Source organism: Rhinolophus hipposideros (genome assembly GCF_964194185.1).
Source record: "Rhinolophus hipposideros genome assembly, chromosome: 20".
Lineage (NCBI taxonomy): Eukaryota > Metazoa > Chordata > Mammalia > Chiroptera > Rhinolophidae > Rhinolophus > Rhinolophus hipposideros.
The window spans coordinates 37,106,340-37,125,433 of record NC_138066.1 but is presented as its reverse complement, the minus strand read 5'-3'; the positions used below and the strand labels follow the sequence as shown (position 1 = coordinate 37,125,433).

General features: G+C 40.2%; 1 protein-coding gene across 1 annotated transcript in view; it reads left to right on the top strand.

Annotated features, from left to right (window-relative positions):
• Positions 1-19,094, top strand: part of BRCA1 (BRCA1 DNA repair associated) — a gene marked incomplete at both ends in the record, with an annotated part of 48,703 nt that overhangs the window by 29,111 nt on the left and 498 nt on the right. Inside the window, 9 exon segments of the mRNA XM_081028030.1 lie at positions 1,471-1,661; positions 3,461-3,759; positions 7,473-7,560; positions 10,307-10,384; positions 10,871-10,911; positions 13,011-13,094; positions 15,863-15,917; positions 17,451-17,524; positions 18,491-18,551. Coding sequence (XP_080884156.1) covers positions 1,471-1,661; positions 3,461-3,759; positions 7,473-7,560; positions 10,307-10,384; positions 10,871-10,911; positions 13,011-13,094; positions 15,863-15,917; positions 17,451-17,524; positions 18,491-18,551 — 971 coding nt within the window.

The window sequence follows — 19,094 nt, the reverse complement described above, 5'->3', positions numbered from 1 at the left end:
ATTGGTTCACCCCAAGAAAAAGTCACAGGATCTTTCAGGGTATCTATTTAAATCACTATTGAGATAAGACTGTATAGTACTTTCTATTTTCAAAAATACTTTATTTTGGGCGCCTGGTTGGCTCAGTTGGTTAGAGCGCAGTGCTCATAGCACCAAGGTCGTTGGTTCGCTTCCCACATGGGTCAATGAGCTGTGCCCTCCACAACTAGATTGAAAGCAATGACTTGACTTGGAAAAACACACTGTTCCCCAGTATTCCCCGGTAAAAATTAAAACAAAAAAACAAAACGAAAACTTTACCTAATCTCTCATTTGATTTTTACAATAACACTGAAGGTAAAAGGACAAGTTCTGGACTATTATTCCTATTTGATAGTTCAGGAAAGGGTCTTGGCCGTTCGATTCCCACATCTCACCTCTCTAAGGAGGAAAAGGAAAGCATATTTATTGAGTTTCTACTCAGTATATGGATAATTTTTACTTATCTTTTGGGGAGTAGTGACAGGTTGTCAATAATCTAATCACACCATCATTTCCAAGGCTCTTGAACTAGACTAAGGATATATTTTTGAGGCTGGGCACTGGCACTGGGGCTGTGACAGAGAATTTAAAGATCTGGCCTCCATAGGCACTAAAACCATGTTTACAGGTAGTGATATCATTGCCATGCTTTAACTAACCACCCATTTAATATTCAGGCCAAAAATTACAGCTCCTCCCCCACCCTAGTGTACCCTAAGAGACTTCTGTTAAAGAACCTACACATTGATTGAACTTCCTCCCTCTACTAGACTACTTGAGAACAGCAGTTTAGGTCTTGCTCATCTTTAATCCACAGGGCCTAGCATTAGTGCCTGACTTGTAGTAAACACCCAGTAATTGTTTGAATTAAGTAGCTTATCTGTGAGATTCTTTAAATCTGTTGACAAATATCTTATTTAGCAAGGTCCTAAACACCTAAAAAAGGAATTACTGTGTGCATATTCTAACAATATTTTATAGCTGGCTTTTGTTTTTAGAATGATTTTGGACATTGAAAAGGCAGAAGATAGGGATGATTCTATGAATTGTGCTGAAATTGGGAAGAAAGAATGCCTGTAGCAATGTCAAAATTAGTCAACTTTCTATTTTCATGAGAGTCCTGGTTCTAACACATCCGTTGGGACTCAAGTAGAATAATGCTATAGAACTTGAGTATGGCAGTGGATAATTTGCTGACATGCTTTTAAATAGCTAAAACATATACTGCCTCAAACCAGACCCCAAGGGGAGAGGTTCTACGTCAACCCTGACATGCTGGCAGACATCATGAACCCAGGCTTCTAGGCCGTCACTCGGGTTCTTTTTTGCTAATCATTCCCAGTCTCTCTGATAATGAGCTGTTTCACATATACTTTGGCTGCCCCAGAAGTATGATTAGCCCTTTCAGGAGCTGTGATAATGGTTTTCTCCTTTCATCTCTGTTTCTAGGTCTTTCCCTTCTCAATCCCAGTTGTTAGATGATAGGTGGTATGTGGACAGCCACTCACCAAGTCTTCAGAAGAGAAACTGCCCATCTCAAGAAGAGCTCATTCAGGTGACTGATGTGGAGGGGCAACAGCTGACACAGTCGGAGGCCCAGAATTTCATGGAGCCGTCTTTTTTGCCAAGACAAGATTTAGGTAATATTTCATCTGCTCTGATGGAGAAAACATTTTTATTTTACTCTGAATCTTACCTAAACATATTCCGCTAAATTAACTTTCAGGTGTACAATCCATCATGAATGCATCTGTTATACTTAAACCCATTTTTTAAAAAATAGCTTGAATGTTAATCCAAGTTTACTTGAAAATTATTGCAGTTGTTCTTCGTTTAACTCTTTAACAGTCTTGAGGATGAGAGTCTTGGTGCATCTAAATATTTTATTTCAACTGTTAGATAAGAGTTCTAGGACCCTAGAGTAAATTTCCAAAGTAAGCTTTTATTTTACATATTAATGAATATAAATGACTATATATTTTATGCCTTATAAATCACTTTAAAGGAATGATGTGTTTTATGGCTTGTAAATCAAAGTTTTAATTAGTAAAGAAAGTTTTAATCTCAAACACATTGTCATAAAAGATGCTCTTTGGTATCTAAATGTGGTAGTTGGCCATTTTAATTAATTAGGGTCATTTTAGGAATCTCATACATTTTACTAAGCTATGCTTATTTGCTGACGATGTGACATTTTCTGAAATGTTTCAGAGACAATCTCCTATTTTTAATTTGGTAATGATATCGGATGATTTATTAAGTGAAAACGTTAATGATATCATGGATGAAGAAACAAAAATTGAGTATTTCTCATTTTTCAACCTTTTTTTCAATCCTTACTAAAGTACTATATGTTCATTGCCAAACAGTTGGAGAATGTAGGTAATAAAAAAGGCATATTTAAAGTAGATAAAATCAATAAGACCTTGCGTTTAATGGATTCTAAGATGCAAATTTTTTTCATGTTAAGATTCTGAAATAGAATAGCACCTTAAAATCAATGGCATTTTAAAATTTATTTTACTTTTCGATGCAATAAAAAACAACATAAAATTTACCATCTTAACCATTTTTAACTGTTCAGTAATGTTAAGTGTATTTCCATTCTTGTGCAACAGGTCTTCAGAATTTGTTCATCTTGCAAAACTGAAACCACCCATTAAACAGCAACCCTCCATTTCACCTCCTCCCCATTTCCCGCTCTTCCGTCCCCTGGGAACCACCATTCTGCTTTCTAAGAGTTTGACTACTTTAGATACTGCATATAAGTGGAATCATACAGTATTTGTGTGTTTTTTGTGACTGACTTCTTTCACTTAGCATAGTGTCCTCAGAGTTCATCCATGTTTGTAGCATGTGACAGGATTTTCTTTTTTTAAAGCTATTCATTCAGTTTTTAAAAACTATTATATGTATATACTACATTCTCTTTATCCACTCATCCATTGAGAGACATTAGGGTTGCTTGCATTCTTGGCTATTGTGAATATACTGCAATGAACATGGGTGTGTACATTTCTTTGTTTTATTGTAATTAAGTGTAATGGGTGAAGAGTACTCCATTGGAACAGATGGGCCATAATTCATTTAATCTATTATTGCACATTTAGGTTGTTTCTAAAACTTGACTGTTATAAACAATGTTGCCTTGAATATTCCTATGACTAAACTTTTGTATACATCTTTTATTTCTTTAGGATACATTTCTAAAGCTTGACTTATTGACCGAAGTGTAAACACACAAGGCTTTTGGAATATAAAGCCAAATTGTCCTTTGGAAAAGTTAAGACACTTTGCACTTCCACCAGCAGTGTACTTAGTGTGCCCATTTTTCTCTTAACCTAACTGGATCTATCTTTTTAGTTCTTAGCACAGACTAGACATTGTAATTCAAGATTTGTTGTCATGTAGATTAAACTTCTTCCCCCATTTCTTTCAGAGGTAACCCCTTGCCTAAAATCTGGAATCAGCCTCTTCTCGGATGAGCTTGAATCTGATCCTTCTGAAGACAAAGCTCCAGAGCCGGCTCTTGTTTACAGCATGCCAACTTCAACCTCTACCTTGAAATTACCCCAATTTCAAGTTGAAGAATTTGCCAAGAGTCCAGCTGCTGCTCATACTACTACTACTGTGAGGGGGGAAAATGTGAGCAGGGAGAAGCCGAAAGTGGTATCTTCAACCAAAAGAGTCAGCAAAAGAATATCTATGGTGGCATCAGGCTTGACCCCCAAAGAACTTGTAAGTGTATCCATCCATATGTATCTCCCTAAGGACTGAGACTTCATTAACATGCTGCAAATGGTTTTAAATAGTACTAGCAATGAATAAAACCTATAGGAAGAAATTTAGGAAACAGGCACAATTCTATGTAATTTAATTTGTTACTAATTTCTGAAAAATTTGGACCTAGATAAAGCTATGGCATGGATTATTTTGTATATATTTACAAGGGGTGATCAAACAATACAGTGAATGTTTAAATTTTAAAAAATTGTTACAGTAAAAGATACATTGCCATTAATCCCCTTCAAAATACTCCCCCTCACTTCGAACACATTTATCATATTGTTCTTGCCACTTTCTGAAGCAGTTCTGGAAGTCCTCTTTCATGAGTGTCTTTAATTGCGTTTTTGTGGCTGCCTGCATGTCCTGAATCATTTTGACTTTGGGGAAGAGCCAGGAGTTGCACCGTGCCAGATCTGGTGCTAGGTTTGGTGAATGAGATGGATGAGGACACACTGTAATGTTTTTTGTTTGTTTGTTTTTGGGTTTTTTTTTAAAGATTTTATTGGGGAAGGGGAATAGGACTTTACCGGGAAACAGTGTGCACTTCCAGAACCTCCCTCCAAATCAAGTTGTCCCTCTAATCCCATCCATGGAGGGTGCCGTACCGGCAACCTTATGGTTGAGAGCCCACTGGCCCACGTGGGAATCAAACCGGCAGCCTTCAGAGTCAGGAGCACGGAGCTCCAACCGCCCGAGCCACCAGGCTGGCCCCATGTAATGTTTTTATTTGACAGAAATTGCCGTACCAGAAGCGATGTGTGACATGGAGCGTTGTCATAATGGAGGATGATATATGGCACACTTTAAAACACACCTTTTCTCAACCGTAGTTCACACCCAACTGACTGCACCGAACAAGTTGAAACTTGTCACACACTATTACTAAAGTTCCACACGCTGCCTCCCATATTAAAGATGCCTGCCTTTCTATTGGATGGCACTTGGCAGCAGCATTCACCATATTTGTTGATCACAACAGGAAAGGCTCTGTGTCACACATCGCTTCAGGTCTGGTAGTGTCTATCAAATAAAAACATTACGGCGTGTCCTCATTCACCTTATTCACCAGATCTGGCACTGTGTGACTTCTGGCTCTTCCCAAAGTCAAAATGACCATGAAAGGTAAACGTTTTGAATTGATTCAGGACATCACAGCAGCCACGACAGCACAACCAAAGACACTCATGAAAGAGGACTTCCAGAACTATTTCAGAAAAGTGACGAGAACAATGGGATCAGTGTGTTCAAAGCAAGGGGGAGTATTTTGAGGGGGATTAGCAGCAATGTGTCTTTTACTGTAATAAATTTTTTAAATTTAAACATTCACCATATTTTTTGATCACACCTCGTACTTAAAATATTAAATATTAGCAGAGGTTATAGTTTGGGGTATGATATAGAGCTTTTTTATTTTAATTTTCTTCTTATCTAAAAAAGCAAGTAGGTGTATCTCTACTCCCCTGAAGGCATCTTTTCTTTCCCCACTGTGTTTCACACATGAAAGAACGTACCAGCATGATTTACCAAATTCAAACTGGTTCCAAGCACACTGCCAGAAAATGGCATTTCTCCAGTGTATATTCGTTTTTATCCTGGCTTGTGACAAATCATTCAATAGCCTGCCCTGTTATTTCTGCACTACAACACCCCCTCCCTGTTAGGATTTTGACATCTCCTTGGGCCCCTCATTCCAGAAATAGGAATTGTTTTACACTGTGGAAAAATACCCATTGAAATAGTAAGACCATTGAAATCTTGTTTCTACTTGGGTCGAGTGTAGATTTCAGACATCTTAGAAAATTTACTTCCCCTGTAATTAATCACCATTGATATCACTTCATAATAAAATAATTGAGTGAATATTTCTTAAAGAGCCATGATAAGATAACACACCAGAGTATCAAATGGATTCAGTAGTTGGTGTCATTTATTACACATTGAGAGATGATCCAGTCACTCTTAAGTATCTTTCTTAATATATCCTTCCTAGGATAAGAACCATTTCTCATCTTAATTTCTTTATGGGTAGCAGCTTACCATAACATTCCCTGTGGCCAGATGTGCCCCACTACTAAAAGGACAAAGGAAGCTATGTCTGCCATCATATTAATAGATATAATGAATAAATTCTCATCAACAATGTTGGATTTCTCATTTCACAACCAGGTGCCCAGACCAGCTATTTGCTCTGAAAATTCGTACCTCTGTTTATATTTCTCTTGATCATTTGTGTACATATCCAGAATTCCCATTTATTTATTGAAAATCAGCATTCCTTCTTTTGTTTAGTGAGTTCAGCTTTTCAGAGAAGGCTAAAAGGACCTAATCTTTTTTGCCATGAGCAATTCTGAGCTATAGATGAGGCTATAAGTGGCTTGGGTACATATTGTCTTTAAATAAGCAAAGAGGAAAACTTCAGCTCTATTCAGACTTGCTGAAGTGTGGTAAATTTATTATGAAAGCTGCTGACTGTATCACACATGATTAATTCTGAAGCCCATATTAAGATGATCTTTTCAGCAGTTGCTCTTCTAACTGAACACTGTTTCAAGGCTGGGATTTCAGCAATTAATCAGTTCAGAATTGCTAATGATCCTGGCAGAGGGCAGTGGCAAAAGGGGGAGGATGTCATTAGCTTCTCTAGCCTGCCTTTTTCAGTGCCCTGTGGCAGTGGGGAGTGAGGCAGCATGAAAGAAAGATAGCCTGATCTCCTGCAATATTATGCAACACATAAATATTGGCATTGGTGGTGATGGCTGATAAATGATGGCTCTTGGTAATCAGAGTTATTTACCAAACAGTAGCTACTAATTACGTCAACTGTGTCCATAATGGATCTGGTTAATTTCTTTTACTGCCTATTGATTTTTATTGGGTTGACAATAGCTAGAAGGCTCTAGATTTCTTTTGGGAATAATACAAGTCTCTTCCAGTCCTTCTCCTTAAGAGCAATTGATAGTTTATGCACTCTTGATTTGAATGTTTTAAAGTCACTATCAGAGGCAGAAGGTGTCATCTTATTTTTAAGCCACATACACGTATATGTATATACCAAGTTTCCCTGAAAATAAGACCTAGCCGGACATTCAGCTCTAATGCGTCTTTTGGAGCAAAAATTAATATAAGACCCGGTCTTATTTTACTATAATATAATATGATATGATATAACATAGCATAGCATAGTATAATGTAATATAATACCGGATCTTATATTAATTTTTGCTCCAAAAGACGCATTAGAGCTGATTCCCCGGTTATGTCTTATTTTCGAGGAAACAATGGTAGCATAACTTTCTATATTGGCTAGTTACCTCTTGGCTCATATAGTGTAGGCTGATGTGTCTAAATTATAGTATAGTAAGAGTGTCACTCTACGAAGAAACTGTCTTAGGGATTCAAGTGATGTCTGCTATTAAAGGGAAAATTATTTTTCATCTTTGGTTATAGTTCGTGTCTGCTAGCATGGACTACTTTAGAATTTCTTCTGATTTGTACATAATTTGTATTCAGTTGCTATTTATTTTGAGGCTTCAGGCATGTTAGAAGAAAAAGAATACTTTTTCTGAGAAAAATGGGGGATAACTAAAAACAAAACTAGACTAACTAATAACTAAGCTGTATGCTGGAGGAGATTTATTATAATGTACTCTTTGATTTGATTTCAGGGGCTTGTGCACAAGTTTGCCAGAAAACACCACATTGTTTTCACTGATCTAATTACCGAAGAGACTACTCATGTCATTATGAAAACAGGTATGCCAAGAACCTTTATAGAATATGTTGCATCTGTTGCATAAAACTATGTGAAGAAATGGGAATATTTGTTAAGCGTAGGCTGGATAAAAGTCTTTCAATAATCAGTCACTAATTTATGGAAGAAAAATAATAGTTTTGCTACTTCCTCACCCCCTTTTGTTTTGGGTTAAGATTTGGGGTGTGGTGAGCCAGAACGATGAACCACTTCTGGTCCCTCCTGCCTGGGCTAGTCTATGGGAAGGACTTTCTGTAACACAGAGCCCAAGTCCTGGAGGAACAAGTGGGGCAAAGAGGAAAATGGGACAGAAGTGAGTCTTTATTCAAAATCTGGATGCTTGGAAACCCTAGCTCCATGTGCATTCCATGTCCTAGATTATTTGAATACTAGTTTCAGTGTGGTTGAAAATTTTTCAGGAAATAAGTCCAATGTCAGCTCTGGGGTAGCCCAGCATTTGAAAAAGGAAAAGGTGAAGGGGGAAATTCATTTGTCCTGTACCTTCCCCTTTTGAAATCCTAATTGTGACTCCCGTGGTAACAGAGACCTTAGAGGCTTTTAGTTGACTATAAGCTAAATCTGGGTAAACATTTCAGGACTGCTAAAAAGCTCATTTGAAATGGGGCCTCATTAATACAAGGGCCTCATGTCTGGAGCAAGTGAAGTAAAGATCCTGACACCACCCACCCTTCCGCTCCACTGTATTCTCTGCTGGAGTATCTGCCTAGAAGATAGGTTGTTTTGTTTATTTGTTTGTTTATTACAAAGGTGTTTAGCGTATTTGGAAGATATGTTTTGAGCACCATGTTTTCTTTTTAAGCTGGTCACTGACATGTTAGTGTTTATCCAAAGGTAGATGATGAGGATGGAGAAAAGGAATTCAGAGCAATGTCATTTGAAGAACAACTGAAGGAATGAGAAGACTTAAGGGAACAAGACAACTGTCTTCAAATAGTTGAAGAGTTGTTATCTGGAAGAGGAGTTAGACTTCCTCAGGGGCCCTAAGAAGCAGAGACCAGTGCATGCTGCACACGGCAGATGCAGATTATAACTCAGCTCTTAAAAGCTTTTCTAAGGATACCGGGGTGGCTCAGGTGGTTGGAGCACTGTGCTCCTAACAGCAAGGTCTCTGGTTCAATTCCCACATGGGCCAGTGAGCTGCGTCCTCCACAACTAGACTGAGAACAACGGCTTGACTCAGAGTTGAGGGGGAGGGAGGACCAAAAAAAAAAAAAAAAATCTTTCTAACAAAATTGACTCCCTGGAGGGCCGACCCAGTGGCTCAGGCGGTTGGAGCTCCGTGTTCCTAACTCCGAAGGCTGCCGGTTCGATTCCCACATGGGCCAGTGGGCTCTCAACCACAAGGTTGCCGGTTCAACTCCCGCAAGGGATGGTGGGCTGTGCCCCCTACAAATAGAAAACGGCAACTGGAGCTGAACAGCACCCTCCACAACTAAGACTGAAAAGGACAACAACTTGACTTGGAAAAAAGGCCTGGAAGTGCATATTGTTCCCCAATAAAGTCCTGTTCCCCTTCCCCAATAAAATCTTTAAAAAAAAAAAAAATTGACTCCCTGGAAATCCAGTGGTTCACTCCAGGATGTTTCAGTTCACATGACTGCAGGTCCTTGAGCAGGATATCCAGCCTCCTTGGCAGGGGCACGTTGCCTTAAGACCGCTAAGATGTTAGGTTTCTACTGTATATAGATCGTACTACAAGGCAGAGAAGAATATTCACAGGAACCAGGTGCCAGAGCAAGGTACCTCAAACTAAGTATTTTAGAGATGAATGTCATTCAAGTTGAATATATCTTAAGCTATAGGTTTGGATCAAAGCTGCTAGAAGGTGAAAAGGAAACTTTAAAATGTAAATTAAATCTAAAGTAATTCAGTCTTTAAACTCAAAGATAGTACAACACTGTTGAACTAAACATGAGCTGAATGAAATTTCTTAGTTTAAAGCATATTATTAAATCCTGTTTTGCAGCAGTTAAACAGAAAGCTATAAAATTGTGATGAAAGGGAAAAGATTTTTAATAATTGGTGAAGAATTCTATGAGGGAGAATGGCTGTTGCTGCTAGGATTTAAATACATTTCTCCTGTTTAAACCTAAGTGTTCTTTCTTCAGTTTGCTTAGTTTTTCAAAGGGGACTTTGAAACACTAGGAAATAAACAGAAGTGATTCTTCAGCTACTGCTTCCTGAAATACTTAAGTAGAAAGGAGAAAAGCTACGAGATTACTCTGTATTTTCCTGTCCCTCTCAGGGGAATTAGGAGTTAGGAGGTTAGGATTCCCCAGGTAGAAGTTCTGGGAGTGAAAATTTGTCACTTACATTGCCATTTCAGATGCAGGCTTTCAACAACACTGTTTTCTTCTCCTTCCACATGTTACCATCTAGTAAAAATGGATTTTCCCACTCACGGGTGTCAATATTACTGATGTGGATAATTCCTTGAACATAGTGTTGGGTGTCTGTAGCTAGTCTTGACATATGGAAGACAGGGCAGACATTTCCTCTGGTTTTAACTTCAGATCGGCCTTTTCCAGGCTTCCTTCCAGGTAAAGGCTGCTGGTTATCATTACGGGTACTTCCAGCCTCTGATTCTATCACGAGGGGTGTTGGAATAATCCATCCAGGTTGATTTCCAGTAGCATATGGACCTGGAGTTCTTTAGCATCTTATGGCAGCAGTTCCTGACTTTGTTTTCAACTTTTATTAATCGTTTGGATGTTTTTCATTCTGCAGATGTTGAGTTTGTATGTGAACGGACACTGAAATATTTTCTGGGAATTGCAGGAGGAAAATGGGTAGTTAGCTATTTCTGTAAGTATAATGTATTTCTCCCTTCTTTTAACACCTCAGAATTGCATTTTTACACCTAACATTTTAACACCTAAGGTTTTTGCTGATGCCAAATCTGAATTACCAAAAGGTCTTTAATGATAACACTAAACTAGCTTTATCTTGAATGCATATCTTTGTTCAGATAAGCTGGTGATGGTGGGAAAATGGATTTCTTTTTATAACTAATAGGACCTAATCTGTTCCTAGCAATGTTAGCATATAAACTAGGGATTTATTTAATAGTAGGCAGAAATCCATCTGCAGCAGGCACTTTTATGTTTGGATTGAGCATTAACTGTGTCTCCAGAAGGAAATTTCTCCTACAAGCCTTATTAAAGTGCTGGCTTTATAGAGAGGACCTCCACTCTGTGTTATTTCTTCTGTGCTCTCATGTGATCGCTTCACCATCCACCTCTGTAAAAAGAGAATCTTCTGCGTTGTGACCTGTCTTTGTGATCTTTCTAGGGGTGACCCAGTCTATGGAAGAAAAAAAGATTCTAGATGAGGTAGGTACTTTGTGTTATAAACTAATCAGAAAGACTTGGTACCATTGAGTCGCATAATCACCGAAAATTTAGCTGCTTCCTTCCTCGGACCACTTTCCACGGGTTTTCCTTGATGGGGATCATCAAGAGTTATGCAGAGCAAACCCAGAAATGCTGTGTCCTCACTCATTTGTTCTAAGTTTCAGCAGAAATAATCCTTTCCTCAGAGGAAGGAAAAAGAATGTATCAAGCAGGAAAAAAGACTCATAAGCAAAAGAAATAGGCCCACCTAAATCTTACATGCATACACCTTTGTAGAGAACTGTTTGTTCACGGTTGTTGAAGAAAAATTCTTCATATTAATATGTAATGTATCTGTTTAGAAATCAGATTCCTTCAAAGAGATATTACTCTATGATACTGAGAACCGTGAGAGGTAAATAAGATGAGTGTAGGAGGAAGAATAATTTTAGAACAGCCATCTAAGAGCTGCTGATGACAACAGATCAGGCAATATAAAATTAACAAAAGCACTTTTAAACTGTTACGCACTATTTAGCATATTCATAATTAATTGACGTTTTTGTTGGTTTTAACTTTCGTTCAGTGACTTATGTTATTGGGAGCTTAGTATGTGCTGGGTACCAAGAATGCAGCAATAAACAAAACTGACAGGTCCCTGCTCTGGCGAGATTCTTGTTCTATTGAGGGGAAATACACAATAATCGCTTAAGATACCAATAAATAGGAAGAAATATACAGAATAGCAGATGAGTAATTAACTGGGGACCGAGGTTGACTACTTTAGTTAAGGAGACCAGGGACGGCTTCCAATGCTTCATCTGAGACCTGAAACACAAGACAGTATTGGCCTTGAAAAATATAGGTAATGTGTTGTAGGCAGTGGGACAGCAACCATAAAGGTCTTGGGACAGGAATGAGCTTGTTTGTTCAAGACAAATAGACTAGTATAGCTGGAGACTAATAAGTGGTAACTAGTATATAGGGAGCAGGAGTATATAGGGAGCAAGGGATTGGAAAAGGTCAAGACAAGGGCCAGGTCAGGTAAGATTTGGTGTAAGTCATGGTAAAGAATTTGAATTTTCTGCATAGGATAATTGGAGACATGGAGATGGTAAGAAAAGGTTGGTTTGAGATATATTTGGAGGTAGGACTTACTAATGGGTTAAATTTAGAGGATGAGGCAATGAGAGGAATTGAGGGAGTGACGCTTTGGGTTTTGACCTAAACAATGGAATGGATGTTAATATTAGATAAGGGAGAAATGGGAAAGGGGCATAGTGGGAGGGGAGAAAGACAGGAGGCAGGAGTAGAGCTTTGTTAGATGAGTGAATTTTGGGATTTAATACTAGTATATCTCCCGGTAGAGAGGTTAAAGAGGCACAGGGGTACAATCAGGACTATAAATATGAGAGTCATCTTCAAATAGATTACATAACAGCAACCTGTGGTTGTACTGTCATGACTATTTTTCTTCATAATAGTCTTGGCAACAGATGTGGTCTTCCCTACAATCTTGAGTTTCAGTCAGAATTGTTTCTAAGCATTCTTCCCAAAATTTCTCCCAAAAGCTCTAACCTTCCCAGTCCCCTTATTCTTTCTTCCCTCGTCCTTGACCAGTCAAAGCAGTGATTATAAAAATCCTTTTTTTTTCCAGTGTATTAGATGTATATTTTATAATGTTGGTTTCATTAACTAAACCTCTCAATGAAAATCTGAGGAGCCCACAATTGATTTAAGAGATCAGGAATTCTCCAGTTATCTTTATAAGAGCACAGTGTTAGCAGTTTAATCTAAATGCTAAGTGAATATTTTGAGAGGAGATAGATGTTGAAAATTAAAATACATTAAGTCCCAGTGAGGTGAAAAGCCAATTGTTCATTTCTGCCCACAAAGATTTGCTTCAGGGAATTGATTTCAGCCGCTGAGATACTGGTCATTTCATCCAGTCCACCAGAAAGAATGATTTTGGGGGTGGGAAGGGTTCAGAACCTCACCTGGTGATACTGAATTTCTTACATATCATACATCTACTCTGCTTCCATTGAAGGAGGCTTCTCTTCCTCTGATCCCTGTGGTTTGGGTTTGGTTTGTTTCAGTGTGATTTTGAGGTCAGAGGGGATGTGGTCAATGGAAGGAACCACCAAGGTCCAAAGCGAGCAAGAGAATCTCAGGACAAAAAGGTAAAGCCCTTCCCATGTTGACAAAAACCCCTCCGCCACCTCTCTGCATTCCAGCCCCCTTCACAGAGGTGGTCTCATTCGTCTTGTAAGGGGTGTTATATACTCATGGCTAGAGCACTAGCTAGGTGCTTCTATGTAGATAATTCTTTTTTTTTTAGTTCTCCTAGCCCAACAAGGTAAATAAAATAAGTATTATCTCCATTTTATGAATGAAGGAACTTAGAAATTTAGAGAAGCAATGTAATTTGGTCCACTCGGGTTCAAATCTCAGCTGTAAGTGGCAGAGCTGGGATTTGAAATAGATGTAAATTTAAGCCTTTGCTCTTTCCACTTCACCATGGTGTCTTTCTCTAAGGCAGTGTGGTAAGTGCTGTGAAGGCTGATGTATGCCGTGGATGTGTAGACATGAAAGTGATTAATAATCAATAGCTAATCTCTATAATGTTCACTATATGCCAGCTCTAAACACTCAACCATATTGTAACTGATTGCTAATTTTACAGCAACCCTATGAGACATGTACTATAATTATGCCTATTTTATACATGAGAAAATTGAAGCTCAGAGAGATTGAATAAGTTGCCCAAGCTCACACAACAGTCTAGCTCTACAATCTGAGCTCTTAATGATAATACCATAGTTCCTTGGAAAGTTATAGAAGGTTTCACCAAGGAGGAAAATAGATTAGTCTAACATCTTCGCAAATGAAGGACTAGAGGCCCAGGAAGACTCAGTGACTTTCCCCAGATCATCCTGTAACAAATGATGTAGCCAAAACTATGTCCTTCTCTCAGGAAGAGGTCCAGGCAAGATTTCACACCTGCCTGTCAGCCCTGAGACAGCTGCTTGCTCAGGTCCCTGACTGAATGCTCATGTTCCCTGTCTGCATTGCTTCCCCTTTCAAGTATGCACCATCGGACGCTGCAGAACATCCTCATACGGGCCGCCTTCTGTCCCTTTACAGAACTTGAGGGAGAACCAGCAGAGATGATTTTCCAAGGAAAACTACTGTGGGAGATGGTCACAAATTAAGCCCTGGGACCTTGAACCTTTGGGGTCAGCCCACCCTCACCCTCTGAACCTATCAATTAACTTCCAGATGCCAAGAAAAGCTGCTCGTCCTATTTCTGCGTCTGCCTTCAACCCAGGGGAGCTCTGTATGAGCCAGCCATTTGTGTTTATTCCATTGTATGCAAGGCAGAATTAGCACCAGGTTCTTCCTTTTTTCAAAGGAAATTCCAGTGTTTGGGAGTTTTTCCTGCATTTGGGGTGGCAATGATGGAAAGTGCCAGATCAAAGTAATGACATTCTGAAGATACAAACTATCACCATAGTATTTTCCTGTGGAAGAGAATTGTATTTGTAGAGGTGAAACTTCAAATTTCTTATCTCATAACTAGACATCCGCCTCAATGAGTGTCAGCCTAGACGTAAAAATTTCTAATCTTTTGTACTTTTTACAGCAACATTTGGCTCCAGCTGATTGCCTGGGGAAAACTTTTAGAATTATGAGCATCTAGGTCCTGTCAACAGGTTGGGGATGCAGTTTATTCATACGGTGAAGGCGCAGATGGAGGCTGTCACTTAAAATAGAAACAGATTTGTCTCGCTGCCCTTTCTCATTCCTCTGGCTGTAGTTGGGGGTGGGGGGAGGGATTTCCTAAAAGGTAGTCATGTGTTTTTAGCTTCCTGATTTTTCTCTCCCCCAGTCTCTCTTATTTGAAGCAAGGTGAGTTCTACAACCTAGGCGATTTTCATTTTAGTGGAATGAGGAGAAAGAGGGTTAAGACAATGAGGGTTACTCAAATGATATATATCCAGCCAACTGGCACAAATTGAGATTTCTTCTAAATGATACCCAAGTTCTTCCCTAAGAACCAAAGCCAATGTATGTCTAAGAATCTGCCTGTCCAACATCGTAGCCGTCAGCCACATGGGGCTATTTTAAATAACTAAAATTAAATAGGATGTAAAGTTTAGTTTCTCACTCATCCTAACCACATTTCAGGTGCTCAGTAGTTACACGTGACTCATGGCTACCTTCTTAATACACATGTAGAACATTTTCATCGTCACAGGAAGGCCTTTAGGTCAGTGCTATCGAGGTCCCTAGGAGGTGCAGGTGGGATCAGTGTCTCCTGGAAACCAGGCAGTAAGGTCAGCTCAATAGATGAGGAGAGGCAGAACAAGGTTCCACTCCATTGTTCCTGAAGGAACATGGGCATTCTCGTGGCAGTGTGAAGGCAGGAACACATGCTCAGGACCAGAAGAAAGTTGGAGGAGAAAAGGAGCATGTGCATTTACACGGAGACCTCTGCCAATTAGGGTTATGGTTAGTATGGATGTACCCAGTCTGGATTAACATCAAACGTTAGCTAATAGCTGAATTTCTTGCCATGAAACAAAAGAGGGACCTGTTTTCCTTTTTCCCGTCTCTAACAAGAAGTGAAGTCACCTGGAAAAGGCCATCAGGGAGGAGCCTGGGCCTGACTGGTGGCAAGGTGGGCTGCTCAGCCCTTGAGTGACAAAGCGTGACTGTAGAGTGGATCAACTACAGATGACTATTTCAAAAACGTCTTCTAGAATCCACCAGTGTTCTGGACCCTGGACCAATTTTCTTTGGGAAGTGTAGCAGAAATTGTCAGGTGGTAAAGAAAAGGAAAAAAGTTTTTCATTCCGAGTCTCTTTATGTTGTTTTTTATAAAACCCATCCTCTTTTATAACTAGTGTTTCTTTCTCTCCATCCTTCTGTCCTTGTCTTCTCCCAGATCTTCAGGGGCCTAGAAATCTGTTGCTATGGGCCCTTTACCAACATGCCTACAGGTAAGAGACTGGAATAACAGCACCAGCCTTTCCCTTACTTAGAGCAGTGTTATAGGAGGGATTATTGTATGAGGGTTCCTCAGATTGGAGAGAGGTTAGTCTGTTTCCCTGCCACCTGTCAGACAAATGTTACCCTGTCACCAAAAATAACTAGCCCTGTGCCCCTTCTCAGGAGCTAGAAGGCAGTGAAGAATTAATATCTAGGACAGAGAATGTTCTGTGTTCAGATGGGGTAGAAATGCCCTTACTGCCCTTTGCTCTAAGAAGTGGGGGGATAATAAGTTAGGGAGAGAGTTCTCTTCCCTAAACCATCTTCATTTGACACAGAAAAGAAAGCACAGCGGCTGCATAAGCCCTATGGGCGTGGAGCCCCATACAGGCCCCGAGCAGAGGAAGACTCTTGCTGAACACTTTTCTAATGAACTTTGACACTGAATGTGATGTTATGTTTAGGAGTGCTGTGGGGCTCAGCTCTGGAGTTATACACACTGAAGGTCTGGTGTGGATTCATTTGGTTCCTTCTTTTGGAAACAAAGGCCACCCACCTTTGCTTCTGTGTCCATTTCTGCCCCAGCGATCAGGTCCTCTTACTCCTCAGAAGACAGCCTTAGCATCTGGTCAGGGACAGAAGTGTGACAGTAAGAAGAACTTGATAAAGTAATTTTGCTTATGTCTTCTTTATTGGTTATTGATTGGATTTTTATGAAATTTCCAAGTGCCACACTCAAAGGCTTCTCTGTGGTTTTGTACTTTGGTGTAATGAAAACCAGTCTCACAGCTATCATTTTGGAGGAGAGTCAGTTGACCTCAGAGCACTCAGACAAACAGAAGCACCTCAGCCATCCCCAGAAATGGGCTGACAGAAAAGAGCATCCACCCACTGGTCAGTTCTGTGCTGATTTTCCAGGTGCACTGGAACATTTCTGTAACCTCTCCCGAATTCTAGTCCCCTGAGTGTGTTGATTCCAGCTTAGCATGTAGCCTTTCCCAGCTGATGTGCTGAGTCTCTGTCCAGGATGAAAAGGTTTTTTTGTTTTGTTTTGTTTAGTTTTTGACTGAATGAATTATCTTCCTGTCTCTCAACATTGACAGTAATTACTACTGAGTATAGTGCGCTCAGTGACTGATTATCAATTACCAACACAGAATTAGGCAAGAAGGGAGGGAAGGCAGGTGGGAGTTTTTTCACAGTACTATCTTAGCCAGCAGTTTAGTCAAATTATTGTAAATTAGATCTTGGCTTTGGGTTTTTTTTTTCTCTTTCAAAGTATTTTATTTAAGATACTATTAAACCTTATCTACCAAATGGCCTTATGGAGACTGATAACCAGAGTAGGTAGCAAATTGACTTAGAATCCCTCCCCCTACTACAGATTCTAGCTTAAGGCCTTTCTGTCCCTTTGGGGCAGAGACACAGGGACTCCCACTAAGAAGTCCTACTGGAGGCTTTCATTCAGGGGAATAAGGGGTAGAGGGCACACGTTACATGTGTGGGTTGCTATGGTGATTTTCTGGTTTGAATATCCTGTTTAGATCAGCTAGAGTGGATGGTACAGCTCTGTGGGGCTTCTGTGGTGAAGGAGCCTTCCTCGTTCACCCTCAGCAAGGTAAGCGTTTGGTGTCCTGTCAGGGAGGACACAGTATTAATATTCTGTCTGGAGGTTGAGCAAGGCACCACTCATCTGTCCTTTCAAATCCCCCAAAGTAGCTTGAGAAGGCTCTCTTCACCCCGAGCCTTCTCTGATCACGTGTCTGTGCCAGAAGACTCCATCTGTAAGGGAGGAACAAGGACCTGAGAGCTAGAAGTACTTAATACGCTGAGGGAAGGCTCTTTCCCTGGAGCCTTTCCTTTGTTTTTTGCCATGCGCCCTTCTCCCTGCTTTCTGGAAATCATCAAGAAATGGTGGGGTGGCCGGTTAGCACAGTTGGTTAGAGCCTGACGCTATGACACCAAAGATTGCCAGTTCAATCCCTGCATGAGCCACTGTGAGGTACGCTGCGCCCTTTTTTTATATATATATATAGTTTTGGTGTTTTTTTTTAAGATTTTACTGAGGAAGGAGAACAGGACTTTATTGGGGAACAGTGTGTACTTCCAGGACTTTTTTTTTTTCCAAGTCAAGTTGTTGTCCTTTCAGTCTTAGTTGTGGAAGACACAGCTCAGCTCCAGGTCCAGTTGCCCGTTGCTAGTTGTAGGGGGCACAGCCCACCATCCCTTGTGGGAGTCGAACCGGCAACCTTGTGGTTGAGAGGATGCGCTCCAACCAACTGAGCCATCCGGGAGCTCAGCAGCAGCTCAGCTCAAGGTGCCGTGTTCAATCTTAGTTTCAGGGGCGCTGCCCACCATCCCTTGCGGGACTTGAGGAATTGAGCTGCAAACCTTGTGTTTGCGAGCCCACTGGCCCATGTGGGAATCGAACCAGCAGCCTTCGGAGTTAGGAGCATGTAGCTGTAACCGCCTAAGCCACCGTCCGGCCCCACCCTCCTTTTAAAAAAAAAAGAAAAAAATGGCGAAGTGACTGTTCCAAAAGTCCTGTTCTGATACCCTCAATGTTTCCTTCCTGGGCATGCAGGGTACTTACCCAATTGTGGTCGTGCAACCAGATGCCTGGACAGAGGACAGTGGTCTCCATGGTAAGTCCTACTGTGAGCCTTCATCCAGAGGAGTATGGGATGGATGGCCCAGGTTAAGGGTGACGATTACTGTGATGATTTTAGGTCTAAAGTTCCCATTTAGATCAGCTGGAGTAGATACTGCATCTCCGTGGGACTCCAGAAGCCCATAGACATGTACCTGTGTCATATGAAGTCCTGTGGGATGAGTTTGGTTCACCACAGGTTACCAGTAATTAATTAACACAGTCCTTAGCATATCCTAGGTGCTCAATAAGTATTTGAATGAATGAATGAATGGCTAAAATGTCCTTTCAAAACTTTTTGTTGTTTATTTTGCATTATAAAAGCAATGCATGAACTATTTCCACTGGGGGGGAGGGGTTAAATAATGAATGTTCATCACCTAAAATAGAAATGAGCACAGATATAATCAAAAGAATTCCAGTAATCCCACTATTTGGAGATGATCACCATAAATTTTTTCCGGGCATGTGTGTGTGCGTGTATATACACATATATATATATGTATATGTGTGTGTGTGTATATATACACAAACACAT